At 56.6% G+C, this 13,453-nt stretch overlaps 2 protein-coding genes across 2 annotated transcripts in view; one reads left to right on the top strand and one right to left on the bottom strand.

Moving 5' to 3' along the window:
* The window catches only part of SCAPER (S-phase cyclin A associated protein in the ER), a 161,646-nt gene extending 155,259 nt beyond the window's left edge, over positions 1-6,387 (top strand). The window contains exons 30-32 of the mRNA XM_081114903.1: positions 39-230; positions 2,340-2,391; positions 4,611-6,387. Of these exons, the coding sequence (XP_080971029.1) occupies positions 39-230; positions 2,340-2,391; positions 4,611-4,711 (345 nt within the window). The 3' untranslated portion in view covers positions 4,712-6,387. The remainder of the gene's footprint in view (positions 1-38; positions 231-2,339; positions 2,392-4,610) is intronic.
* Positions 6,388-9,149: 2,762 nt separating this feature from the next.
* On the bottom strand, positions 9,150-13,333 carry ISL2 (ISL LIM homeobox 2; the record flags this gene model as incomplete). The annotated part of the gene is made up of 6 exons (XM_081114882.1): positions 9,150-9,266; positions 9,532-9,699; positions 10,202-10,485; positions 12,013-12,272; positions 12,350-12,539; positions 13,276-13,333. The coding sequence occupies 6 exons, from the start codon at positions 13,331-13,333 to the stop codon at positions 9,150-9,152; spliced, it is 1,077 nt and encodes a 358-aa protein (XP_080971008.1).
* Between the last annotated feature and the right edge of the window lie 120 nt (positions 13,334-13,453).

Here is a 13,453-nt window from a genome sequence, read left to right on the forward strand (position 1 = left end):
GGCGGCTGGCAGTTGACCGGGTTGCTCCTCTGTCCCAGGTCATCGTGCAGTCCGGCCGCCACCCCACGGTGCTGCAGCAGCTGTGCCAGCTGCCCTTCCGGTACTTCAGCGACCCCCGGCTGGTCAAGGTGCTGTTCCCGTCACTCATCGCCGCCTGTTACAACAACGGCCAGAACAAGGTCATCCTGGAGCAGGAGATGAGCTGCGTCCTGCTGGCCGCCTTCATCCAGGTACCTCCGTGCGCCCGGCCTCGGCTGTGCGAGCCGCCGCTGTCTGTCCGCTGTCTGCGGGGGCAGGTGCCAGCCGCCCACCTGCTAGGGCGCTCACCTGCCTCTGTGCTTGGACATTATTCATAAGATGTCGGGGGGGGGGGGTGAGTGTTGTGTAGTTTCTACTGGAGGATTTCAAGGAAAGTGCTGCAACGGTAAGCCCACACCAAGATGTTTCCAAAGGATGGCCAGGCTTCGCGAAGGCCTTAACGTCACATTCACCTCATTTAGTCTGGCTGTGAGGGACAGGGAATGATTGCTGAGGGAAGATCCATTAGAACTTCAGTGTATTGGTAAATGTTTAAATAAATACTATTCACACACACACACACACACACACACACACACACATCTGTGTGTGTAACAAAAACCTGTTATATTGCCTTTAGAAAATCGACAACTTTTAAGAACGGCCTCCTGTGTTTCTGGTTGAGTGAAAGCCTGTAATCGGTGCTGTACTAAGCAAAGCAGTGTTTCCACATCGACACTAACTCGGTCGCTGGCAGGACAGCAGCCAAGTTGGCCCTTCTTTAATGTGTGTTCATAGCTAACCGGTGGTTTTCCTCTGTCGTCGTGGATCATTATTTCCTGAAAACATTCCATTTTCTTTCAAATACAACACAACTGGGTCAATTATGTTTAGAAATCTTTTATTTTCAGCTTAGTTGTTTTGTTTGAGCCTGGGTTTCATTTTCTGAAAAAGTTTTCAAAGATATTCAAATCTACAGGTCAGGCACAAATTTTCATAAAGTGTCATATGGTTAAATCAAAGTCTTAATAAAGTCTTCTGTAACCATCATAGCAAGAGTTAGGATTCTGCATATATTCTGGGAACCTTGGGATTGAATTCAATAGAAATTACATTTCAGACTGTGATCTTAAACGCAGGTGGTTCCTTCTTCCATTCGGTACCTTGTGGTCCCTCCAGGTTACACCCTGCTCTGGGCACTGGCATCGCAGCAAGGGATGAAACATAAAACCCGCCCCCATAGACTTTTCATTGAGGCGGGGAGTCCGACAGAAAACAGGCAGCTTGTCCACTAGTGTGAATGTGAGGAGGAAAGTACGGCAGGAGAGGGTCGGGGCTGCCAGGGCCGTGGGTGCAGCTTTTGGCTGGAACAGAGGGCCCTCAACCAAGACAGTGATAGTTGAGCAAAGAGCAAATTTGTGTCTGTCTCACCTTAATCCATTACATTTTCAACTGCTTGGGAAACAATTTGTAAAAATACAAATGATATCAGAATCTAAAGTAGTAAATATATATGTGTGTGTGTATATATATGTGTATATGTATGTATACACATATATACATATACATATATATATAACTTGTTTTCATCTGATGTTCATCTCAAACTAGTTCTAAATCTGCTCTATTACATTCAACACACATTCAAATGTAAGTGAGTATAAATTTTACACATTTCACATATATTTTAACACAAATTCTGTAAATGCTCCACACATATCTTACAATGCTTATTTGAGATAAAATGTTGGACTTAAATCAAGTAATTTTTTTCTATAAATAACTGTGAAGGGAATTAATATATATTAGATTTTAGCTTATAAAATGGTTCTGCAAGGTCCCTGTGTTTTAGATAAATAAGAATCACTAGAAAATGATACTAAAGGTAGGAGCTGGTAGTTTCTGAAAGTTTGTATATTCTACATTTTCCATGTGAAAGTAAAATTAGCAGACTTTAAAATTTAGCTGCAGAATACATAAGAGCTTTGATAGTTGTGTTTTAAAAACATGTTAATAATCTGTTTAAGAGAGTAAATGTGACTAAAGTGTTCAGTTTGTTAGCTATAAAGTAAAATTGTCGTTTCCGTAGTAGCAGCAACCTAGCCCTGTGATAGCCGAGCAGAATCTGGGAGTCATCACTGTGTAACTTAAAGTTACAGGAACACGGAATGCGTAGCATCAGTCTCTTCAGCTTGGATATTTGGGCTCCAGAATATTCGTGCAAAAATCATTGTCTCTGAACTCAGCAGCTTGAAAGCCGCGCTCAGTGAGGTTCTCTGCTTGTGGTTTTGTTATAAAAACGCTTTTCTCACCTTGCACAGGACTTTGCACAGAATCACGGCCAGGCAGCTAACCAGCCGTACCAGCCCAGAGGTATGTCTCTTCAGATTGAATGTCGTGTTTGTTCGTGAGCGGGCATGTTTCTTACTTCACCTTTCGGAACCCGTGGAGAAATCATTGCTTACTTTGCCTAAAATAGTTGAGATTCAGATACCAAGTGTATTTCAGTCAATAAAAAATCAGTTTTGTCATCAGCATGAATGTGTCAGAACGTACAGAGCCCTGGCCGTGTGGCTCGGTGGGTGGAGCACCATCCGGTGTGCCAGAAGGTGGCTGGCTCCTTCCCGACAGGGCACAGGCCCAGCTGCAGGTTTGATCCCCAGTCCGAGCGCATGCAGGGGGCAGCCAGTCAATGTTTCTCTCTCTCCCTCCTTTTTCCAATCTCTCTAAAACTCAACAAAAAAAAAATAGAATATACAGAGAAATCTATGGGAGTAAAAGAAAAGCACAAAAATATCTTTGTGAAATTTATACCCACCTCATGCAAGATAGAATAAATGGTGAATAATTACTAAATTAGTAATACAGGAGACAATCAGATCATTAATATTGGCCTATGTTACTCACATAAATACTGAAATCAGGTAGGTTTGGTCCCCTATACATGTTCAGAATAAAATTATTAGTGATAGTAACGCATATTGGCCCTAAATTCAAGTACTTGAATTTTTTTAATTGAAATAAGAAATGTAAGATTGTCCTCCATGGAGGAAAGGCCATCAGGTTACAAGGGTTTTCCTGCTGAGGAGTCTCCTGAGATCAAACGGGAGATGTGGAGTTTTAAAGAGCATCTTCACTGTTTACAACATTTTGCTTCCTAGACAGTAACTGAGGCGTGCGGGTGGCTCTGTGACTGTCGAGAAGCGTCTCTGATTGAGACCCTAGTTCTCCCGTTAGTTTGAGAGCCTTTAAAGTGGCCAGTCAGGGGCCCCTCCAGCAGGACCCCCTGGGGCACCCACTGAGTAGTCCTTACTGGGGGGCAGGCGGCAGTGGGGGGGTCATCTTGGATTGTTACACACACACACACACACACACACACACTGGGCGAGTGTTGAAAAGTACAAAGATGAAAATATAAGCTTGTAACGGTATCATGAAAAAGTCACGTTTTAGTGACTCAGATGAGTAAACAGAAAGCTGTGCCCCTTTTAGAAATTAAAGTCAGCCTCGCAGTTGGTCCCATTTGTCTAAGCCAGACGTGCAAGTCAGTTCCGCCCTGACTCAGCTACAGCCTGAAGAGGAAAGCTATGGGGGCTCCTTGGGGAAAGTCAGCATCGTTAGTTACTGTTTCTGACCAGAGAACGTTGAAGTTTGTGAAGATGTGAAAATGCCACAGGAATCCGGTGCCTGCATTGGTGCCTGGACAGCAGTTTCTCCGCAGTGAGCAGTGCAGAGGCCCCTCCTGACGGAGGATGAGTCACCGTTGGCGCGTGTCAGGCAGGCAGAGTCCCAGGCGCTGCCTGTCTGTCTGCCTGGAGGGCTGAGGCTGTGGACTCTCCACCTCTTTCTTCCCCGGACCCCTCTTCTCGGACTCCCACGCTTTCCCCACTCGGTGCTTTAATCCGCACACAGTGAGCAAACGAGAACCGTCTCGGCTTTGCTCAGTCACCACTCTCTGTGGCGACACCCACCAAGTTGTCCCTGGAGACCTGTTCCCTTCAGGGGAGCTTTCTGTTGTCCCCAGAAAACATTTCAGGTCATTGGAGCTGGTTGCCCATGTGCACCCCTAAGTGTGAGCAGCCCTGCAGCTCACGCCTGGGCCGGTGCTCGCTGCTCGGCGCCCCCTGTGCGAGTGGCTGCTGTGCTTACACCCCTGACCGTCCCCACGGTTCCATAGGTGACCGTCACTCAAAGTTCTCAACCAAATAGAGGGTTTTAGAAAATATGTCAAGTTTACATACATATTTACCCTTTCAAGTCTAATTTAAGGACAGATTATGATTGTCGTTTTATTTTGTTACTATACTTATTTTACCCAATTTTCCTACTCTGGAATCCAAAAGAAATTTTTTCACAATGTTTTACAGAGGGGTTAATGTCTAAATACATTAGAAGCATAAAATAGATTGTGACTCAAATATATTGTATATTTTATACTATAAGTAGATCAATTACCTTGTTTGCATAAATTGTGTCATAGTTTATCTGAAGTTTATGTCTCCATTTTGTACTCAGATATCAAAATAATTTTAATTTCTTAAACTTTAAAGAATTTAACTTTTACATTTCATTCTTTTCCATTTTTCTCTCAGGAAAATGCCTTGGATCCCAAGACTACCTTGAGCTGGCTAACAGATTTCCTCAGCAGGCCTGGGAGGAAGCTCGACAGTTTTTCTTAAAAAAAGAAAAATAAAAAATGTTTTGGTTGGTTCTATATTTGAGTACCCTCATTAGTAATTTAAATGTTCTAACTGTTCCTTAAGAAACCCTTTTTCACATGTTTATACTCCCCCCGTATGTAGATATGGTATATACTTTGAACTATTTATAATGGCTGTAGATACGTCATGTTCTACTTGCTAACTGTAAGTTGAGTTTATTTCATTTATGCACAATAGTTTGCATTTTGGTAACTTCCATCTTATAATATATTCTTTGCATTTGTAATATGGGTGAAATTAGGCACAAAATTAGCAAGTCTGTTTACTTCTTGTAATAAAATAACTTATTCTGTTGTCATGGTGACTTTTCTTAAGACAATTCAAATTTGAAAGGAAATGCTCACTCCGGCCCTTGAAGCATCTTAGTCAAGCCTCGCACTTAACCCGCCTGACCGCCCTCTTTCGGGGACTGGAGTGCATTCGAGTTCCACGCACGATCCGGGGCCACTGGGGTGAGTGAGCGCCCGGCCCACCCGCCCACCGAGCCTCCCGGACGGAGCACAGCCTCCGGGAGCGAACCGAATTGTGCTCCGGAGTGAAGTCCAGGTCCGGGAAGATCCGCCTCTGAAGGACTGACGGGCGGCGCCGGGCCCAGGGACCGTGGGCCTGACCCGGCCGCTCCCGGCCGCACGTGAGGCCGCTTCTGTCGGACGAGGATCAGCGTGACCAGCAACAAGGCTCCGGTCGGAAAACGGTTCCGAAAATGTATCGGATCCAAGACTCGGGTCGGGGGCTGAGCAGAAGTTTCTTCCCTTTCTTAAGAGCAAACCCAGCTACCGAGTCCCTAGGCCGCCGGGCGCATGGTTTTTTACTGTTTTACAGAGAAAAGGCGGAGCTCCGCTTCCAAACAAACCCAAAGGCGACCAGCCCGTGCGCACGTCCTCGCGGCACCGGCCGGACCGCGGAGAAGGCGCTTTTCACTTGCAAATGCTCGTCTGGTCGGAAGTTTGCCCGAAGCCACAGTAATGGAGGCAACGTGATCACCCTCCCGGGAGCCGTCCACACCCCCCTGCCCGGCCGCCTGGGCGGGTCGAGCCCCCGGGACCTTCCCGGAGGGTGCTCCCCCTCCCCCGGGCGCTGGGACCCGGACCGGCCTCCCGCTGAGCCTGGGCCCATCGCACCTCCCGCCGCCGCCCTCCCCTCCTAGGCGGCTGCAGACCCTCGGACCTCGGTGACCTGGGAAGGGGTCATCCCCACCCCCGGCCTCCACTCCCCTCTCCCGGCTCCCTCACCCCAACACGGGCCTCCTGTCTTCCTACCGAACTGCCCGCCACCCCCCCAACCCAACCCCCTCATTCCCGACCCGCCTGACCAGCAGGTGCCTCCTCCAGGCCGCGCTCCCCTGGGGCCCGGCCTTTCTGCCAGGACTGAGGGCCCCAACTTGCCTTTTAAGGTGGGGCACCCCCCACCGCACCCCAGTCCTCATGCCCCTTCCTCTCCCATCGCCCGTCTGACTCCCGAGGCCGCCTCTCCAAGCACAGCCTCTATCAACAAGGTGCTGGTCTCATTGCTGCACGGACCTCATTACCGCGCGGAATCCCTGTATCTAGAAGAAAGTTTACCTTTACATCAATCAGACCCGCGTTTAAAAGCCTCTAATCTTCCTTGCATCAGCTTAATAAACTCTGAATTTCCTGCTTTTATCACAGCTTGATTGCAACGTCTCTACGAATAGTTTATTATTCATTCACGGCGTCCTCTCCCCGTCCAGGGGAGGACTTGCTTGTATGGGAAACAGCCCGCGAAATGGGTGGCGATGCGCGCCCCGCCCCCACGGAGCAACTTTAGACAGCGTCTTATTTTAACTGTGTTTGCCGCTCTGAAAAATTTAAGCTAGTCCATATTTTAATTTGAAAGGCTGATTTCTGTCCCACAATCCATTAAATATTAACGTTTGTTGGGATACTGGCTCAGGGGCTCCGAATGTCCCAGAAGTGCGCAGTCCTGCCATACGTATTGAAGTTTCTGGTGTAATAGCCACACACTTTCCCAACTCTGGGAACCCTTTTCCTGCCTGAATTTCAGAGAGCTATCCACATTATTAGATAAAGACTCTGAGAATGTCTTATTCTAAAGTGGATCTAGTTAAAGAACTAATTCCCATTTTGTACCTATGGCCTCTTAACTGACTTTTTTACTACACAACTGGGTAAAAAGTTGAGTAAACAAAATACAACACTTGTCATTGTTACAGGCAATTTAATTTACAAGAAAATCCCTACTGTATTACAGGATATGTTTAAAGATGACCTGGGAACCATGAAAACATATTTATTAATGTAACTAACGAGCTGTAGATAGGACACCTCACCAGGGACCTTTGTAATAAAGCTTCAAAGTTAAAGGCGTTCCCTGGAACCCACCTGGGAAACGATGTGCCTGCAGAGGGGCTGCTGTTTTTTTATACAGTAACAGGCAGATGCCAGCAACCTGATACAGTAACCACTTCCTTCACTTCCCAACTCTCAGAAGAAACAGGCTCACATAAATATCAAAAGCAGGAATTAGATTGTTTGATTATGGATGACAAGGGAAGAATTGACTGAACTAGATGTTTCCACTTGTAGCATTAAAATAACTGCAGTTTGTCAAAAGCAAAAATTCGGAGCTAATTCACAGCCATTGATGAAATTCTTTATTCAAAAACCTATTTCCTTTTTAAAAAATGACAAAACCCAGTATTCTGGATAAATCAAAAGCTTTCTAGAGATTAAGTTGGAAGTTTAGCCACGTCTTCAATGGCCAGCCGCAAGGTAAAGGAAATGCCTGTATTTCAGTTTGGGGGGGAACGGCCCAAGTTGAGGGAGCGAAGCCTCAGAGAATAACCTGATTGTGGACACTCTGGGCGCTGGGGAGGGAGAGCTGGTCCCCTTACCCTGGTCGCTCCCCTCATCTGTGAGTTCGCAGCGCCACTTCCTAAATCCTTTCCTTTCTGTGCTGGCACCGCCTTGGCGCTCAGGAGGCAGCAGAAATGTGGCTGCATGTCCACACCTCCTCCGCTTTCAGTAACTGCCGGCCAGCCCCCCAGCTTCCTGGGGGGGAGGGGGGGCGGGGAGGACGGTGCGGGGGAGTCCTGCCCTCAGCCCGGCTGGAACCCACGGCGGCCCTGGCCCTCCAGCAGCCCACGCCCTTAGCAGAAGCACCCACTCCTGCCCCGCGGCCACAATCCCCCCAGTTCTCCCCGCCGGACTCTGCGGGAGCCGAGAGGGCGGCCGTCCCCCGCGCAGGGGCGCTGCCGTCCTGCAAACCCACCCGGGCAAGAAGGGTTTGTGGTCATTTTCCTCGAGGGACAGGGGAACGGACACCCGGAGGTTCCTCCACGGCAGCGACTGGGCCGGCGGCCCGCGTCCCCCGCGAGGCTGCAAAGGGTTAACCTTTCCGAGGGGAAAACCTGAGCCCGGCTCTGCGCGCTCGCCCGGGGCTGCGGGAGATTCGGTATCTCTCCTGATTTCCTGCGACCTCAAGCCCATTTTCAGGACAACAAGGGGCCGGGTTTGAAATGTCACACCGACTGACCCGGGCCGTCCCCGCCCCGGCATTCGGGCCTGGAAAGAAAATAAACCGAAGACACGCCAGACTGGTTCTGGGGGGCTCGCCGGCCGCGGCTCCCGCGCTGTATCGCTTGCAGGTGATGCCGGCGCAGATAAGGGGCCGCCGAGCGCCCGGCCTCCGTCTAGACGGGAACTAATCACCGGCGGGACCCGCAGCGCCCGGCCCCGGGGGCCCAGGCCGGCGGGAGCGCCCGGGGCGCCGGCCCACGAGGGGCGACGGGGACCCCAGGCCCGAGTCCGCCCCACGGCGGCCGCCCGAGCCGCGGCTCCCCGCGCACACGGGGCCGCCCCTCCCGCACGAGGCGCGAGGCCCCGACCCCGCGGCGCCCGGACACGGGAGCAGCTCGAGTCCGGTTATTTTTTTTTTATTAAGATGAAAATAGTCGTCCCACTACGAACGGACGGTTCTTACAATAAATAACAATAACTTACGTTCTGTTAGGCAAAGGCTCACACGCTCTGTCCTCCGTCGACGGATAATTTAAACGCGTTCAAGGTAAGTCCCGATTCTGTTTTCCCCGCGGCCATGCGCTTTGGGGGGCCGAGGTCTGCTCGCGGCCTCTTCCGGCCTCTCCCCGTCGGAGCCCCTCGGGTCCCCCCGCAGCCGCGGGGAGAGGACAGGGCAGGGCTGACGCTGGGCAACCCCCAAGTCTGGTTCCGAGAACACGCAGGTCCTCGGAGCGGGGCTCTCCGGCCCGGGAAGCCGGTGCGCCCTGGGCTCGCGGCCCTCCGGTCGCCTCTCTCCGAAGCTTCTCTTTAAATAACAATAATGACAGTGACGGCGGCGGGGGCGCTGGGCTGAGCTGAGCGCTGGCGAGTCATGCAGGGAGCATGCGCGGTCCGGTCCGCGGCCGGGCCCTCACGTCTCCACGGGGCTCGGCACCATGCTGTTGGGCGTGTCGGGGAGCTGCGAGGACAGGGAGGTCACGTCGCTGCCGGAGGAGTTGCCCAGGGAGCCGGACTCGGAGAAGGAGACCTGCAGGCCGCAGGGAGGAGCGTGAAGGCGCGTCTGGTCGGGGTTCTGAGTCGGATGCCCCCTGGGGACGCGCCCCTGGCGGGGAGCGAACCCTGCAGACGCTCGGCCGGGTCCCCCAGGCGCTGGCTAATCCCTCTGCTATGCGCGCCTTAATCCAGCGAGACCCGGCTTAGAGCGAATTACCCCTCCCCCCAAAACCACCCCCCCCCCCACGCTGGTCCCCCTCCCTGGCTAAACGGCCAAATCCCCGCCTCAGAGGCCTCACCAGCTGCTGGAAGGCGGGCTGGTCCAGGTCACTCTGCAGCGCGAACTCGCTGAGCGTTTTCCACGGTGGCTGGTAGGTCTGCACCTCCACCGCGCTGCCCTGCAAGGCGCTCTCGTGGCGGATGGGGCTGCCCGCCACCAGCGGCGTCCCGGTCAGTCCCTGCAGGCTCTTGGGGACAAGCAGAGGGTGAGCGGGGCGCGCGAGTCAGGTCTCGCTCACGCGCGTTTCCCTCCACCTTGGAGACCGGGCCCGGGGCGCTGGCGCGCGATTGGCGGTCTGACGTGACCGCACCCGGGTGAGCCCTCCTTCCCCAGAGAGACCACCCAGGGGCCTCAACCCCACAAACCCGCCGCCACGGCCCGGCCTCGGGGCTGGGAGCCCCGGGGCCAGGGAACCCCACGCCTGAGTCCCCTTCCTCGCCAGGAACGCAGGACACGACCGGCCAGACTTGGGCTCCAGGAACCCCAACTCAGATCTGCCTTTGGGGTACGGAGACCCCAGCTCAGATGCAATAATTAGGGAGCCCAGAACCCCAGGAAAGCCTTACTCTGAAGGCCCAAGCACAGGCACAGGCCCACTCCCCAGTCTCCCCAGGAGGAGGGCGCAGGGCGCGGGCCGCTCGCCGCTCCGCTCGCTCGCCCGGCGCTCCCGCCGCCGGGCCCGGCCTCACCGTCTTGTCGCCGAGCTGCTGCTGCTGCAGCTGCTTCATGAGCAGCGACTTCTTCTTGTCCTTGCAGCGCTTGTTCTGGAACCAGACGCGGATGACCCGCGGGCTCAGGCCCGTCATCTCCACCAGCTGCTCCTTCATGAGCGCGTCGGGCCGCGGGTTGGCGGCGTAGCAGGTCCGCAGCGTGTGCAGCTGCTTCTCGTTGAGCACCGTCCGCACGCGGGTCGTCTTCTCCGCGGGCTTGTGCGCGTGCGGGCGCAGCGCGGGCTGCCGGCCGGACCCGGGCTCTGCTCGCACCCGGCGCGCGGGGGGCAAAGGCCGCGATGAGCGAGGGACGCGTCCCCGGTGCGCCCTGCCGCCGCCGCCCGCCCCCGCCCCGTCGGGCCCAACCCCCGGACTTCGTTTCTCTTTTATTCGTTGATTTCGTTGTGCCGTTCACCTCCCCTTTCTCTCTCTTCGCCCCACTCGGAGGGCGGTGCGCACGGTCGCCCCTTCTCGAACCCCCGTCCCTCCGCGCGCAGCGACCTGCCCGAGTGCGGGAGGGGCTGTCCCCAACCGCGCCTCCTGCACTTACTGGACCCAGGAGGCCCTCGAGACCTGAACAGGAGACGAAATCGCCTCCGGGAAAAGCCCATGTTTCGGAGGCAGAGGAAGGAGGCGCCCACGGCCTCTGGAGCGGGAGGACCCCCAGCGCCTAGCTGCTTGAATCTGGGGGCTCACCTTCCGCGCCTCGGGCCCCTCCAGCCCTACCCTCTCTTTCAGGGGGGTCACCCGGCCCAGACTGTGCACACCGGCCTGGGCACTGCTCCTCTCTCACGGCGCCAGGGTTCCCGGCCCAGCGGCTGCCAGCCTGGCCCTCGCCCGGCCTCGCCTTCTCTCCACCCGGGAAAACAGGCCCCGATTCCCGCGGCTCCGCGACAAACAAAAGGGAGATCCGAGCGCGCGGTTCCCGGAACCGGCTTCATCCTGCCTCACTCGCGCGTCGCCACGGGGTCCGCACGCCCCGAATTCCTGCGCACTGATTCGGTGTAACCCCGCCACCCGCCAGGGGTTCTGGATAAATATTTACAAACAGCCGGCCCAGCCGGGTTTGCTCGTTCTATAGGGGAAGAAGCGGAGGGCCAGAGGCGGGGGTGGTGCTAGGGGGCATTGCCAGGCCTCACGGCACCGCCGGGTCAGGAATGGCGCTCGGGTCTGCGGCCCCCCGCCCGGCACACGGACCCTGACCGCGCTCTCAGCTCCGCAGGACCCACAGCGTCCCCGCGGGAGCGTGCCCCGTCCCTCCCCACCGCCGGTGAGCATTTGGCTAAATTGTTCTCAAACTGGGCCTCAAAACACGACACGGACACCCCTCTTCCTGGGCGGTTGGGCCTCGGAGCCGCCTGAGCCAGGCCCGCGCTCCTCCTCCACCCGCGGCAGCTGTCACCCCTGTTCCAGCTCCTGTAGCCGCGTCCCTGTGCCCTGGTCACGGGGGACACAATTCTCCGCAGTCCGCCCCGCACGCACGCACCACACCGGCCTGGCTCCCGGAGACCCGCAGACAGACGGTTTCCCCGCACACACACCGGCCTGGCTCCCGGAGACCCGCAGACAGACGGTTTCCCCGCACGCGCACACACACCGGCCTGGCTCCCGGAGACCCGCAGACAGACGGTTTCCCCGCACGCACACCGGCCTGGCTCCCGGAGACCCGCAGACAGACGGTTTCCCCGCACGCGCACACACACCGGCCCGCAGACACAGAAACACACGAGTGACCACTTTCCGGCCCAGCCGCCAGCCCTGCGCACGGCCTCGCGCGCGGATGCGCTCACCTGGCAGATGCAGGCCCCGCGCGGGGAGCGGGCCGGGGCTCCGCGGGCTGCCGGCCCCCGCGCGCTCCAGCAGGAGCCCGTGGTCGGCCCGGCACAGCAGCTCGTGTTCCCGCAGCGAGAACTCGTCGCCCGGCAGCAGCTGGCGGCTGCACACGGAGCAGCGGAAGCACTCGATGTGGTAGACGCTGTCCCGCGCGCGCATCACCAGGTCGCTGCTGCTGAATCCCACGCGGCACTGGGCGCACTTGACGCCGAAGAGCCTGCGGGCGGGCACGGGGCGGGCGGTCAGAGCGGGGCCGCGGCCCGCGCCCGCCGGGAGGGGTCGCCGGGGCCTCACCTGGCGTAGTCGCGCTTGCAGTAGGTCTTCCCGTCTCTCACGAAGCACGTGCACGTCTCGTCCAGGTACTGGCTGCACTCGGCGCACTTGAGGCAGGCGGCGTGCCACTCCAGGTCGGGGGACACGCGCAGGATGAACGGGTCGTGGATCTGGCTCCCGCAGCCCACGCACGTGGCGGTGCCTGGCTTCTCTGCGGGGAGGACAGCAGTCAGGCCCGGCTGCATGCAGATCCGCCGCGACCCGGGGCGCCCGCCCGGCCCGCCCGGCCCGCGGGCTCTCGGGCAAGGAAGCGGACTTCCTACGGGTTCCGGGCGATTGGAAACTCAAAAACAAAAACGGAATTTGTAAAGGCGTTTTGCCTCCGCCCCTCACCCCAAATTTAAAAAAAAAAAAAAGGTATCCATTCGGACCGTCGTTTTATCGATGTGCGTTGCAGCCACAAGCTGTGGAGGTCGTGGGTGCGGAGACAGTCACTGGGCCCTTGGGCTCTGCGGACCCACCGCGTCCCCAGGAGCGGGAGCGGCCCCTCCCACGGCAGCCCCGCCGCGCACCGGCTTCAGCCCGGCTCCCCGCGCCCTCAAGGACGCCGTGCGGAGGCCAGAGGAACAGTCCGCACCCGCCAGTCCCCGCGACCAGCGAGCGCACCGGAGCCCACAGCCCCGAGTCCCCCCGAAGGGACCCAGCCGGTCCCGCAGCCCGAGGCCGGCCCGCGAGCGGGAGGAAGGGCTCCTGACGATGAATTAAAGCTGCCGGATCCCAGCGGGAGGTCGCGCTGCGGGGGGGTGGGGGGGAGGCGTGCGTTTTGCTCTCGGTCGCCCCGGGTCCTGTCAAGCACGAGCCACTTGTGGAACCCGCCGGCCGGCAGCGCATCCTCCTGCCGCAGGGACAGCGCGCACCGCCCACGCCCGCGCCCCGGGGACACTCACTCTTGGCCGGATCCCCCATCGCACCCGGGGCCGGACACCGCAGCAGGAGGTCCACCATCCGGGCGGCGGCGGCGGCGGCGGGCGCCCCGTGCGCGCCGGGCGGAGGACCAGGGTCGCGCGCCCCGCCGGCTCTTGGCGAACTAACTCGGGCCCCGCGGACTCGCAGGACCGACCACAC

Source organism: Myotis nattereri, assembly GCF_964212035.1.
Source record: "Myotis nattereri genome assembly, chromosome: 21".
Taxonomy (NCBI): Eukaryota; Metazoa; Chordata; class Mammalia; order Chiroptera; family Vespertilionidae; genus Myotis; species Myotis nattereri.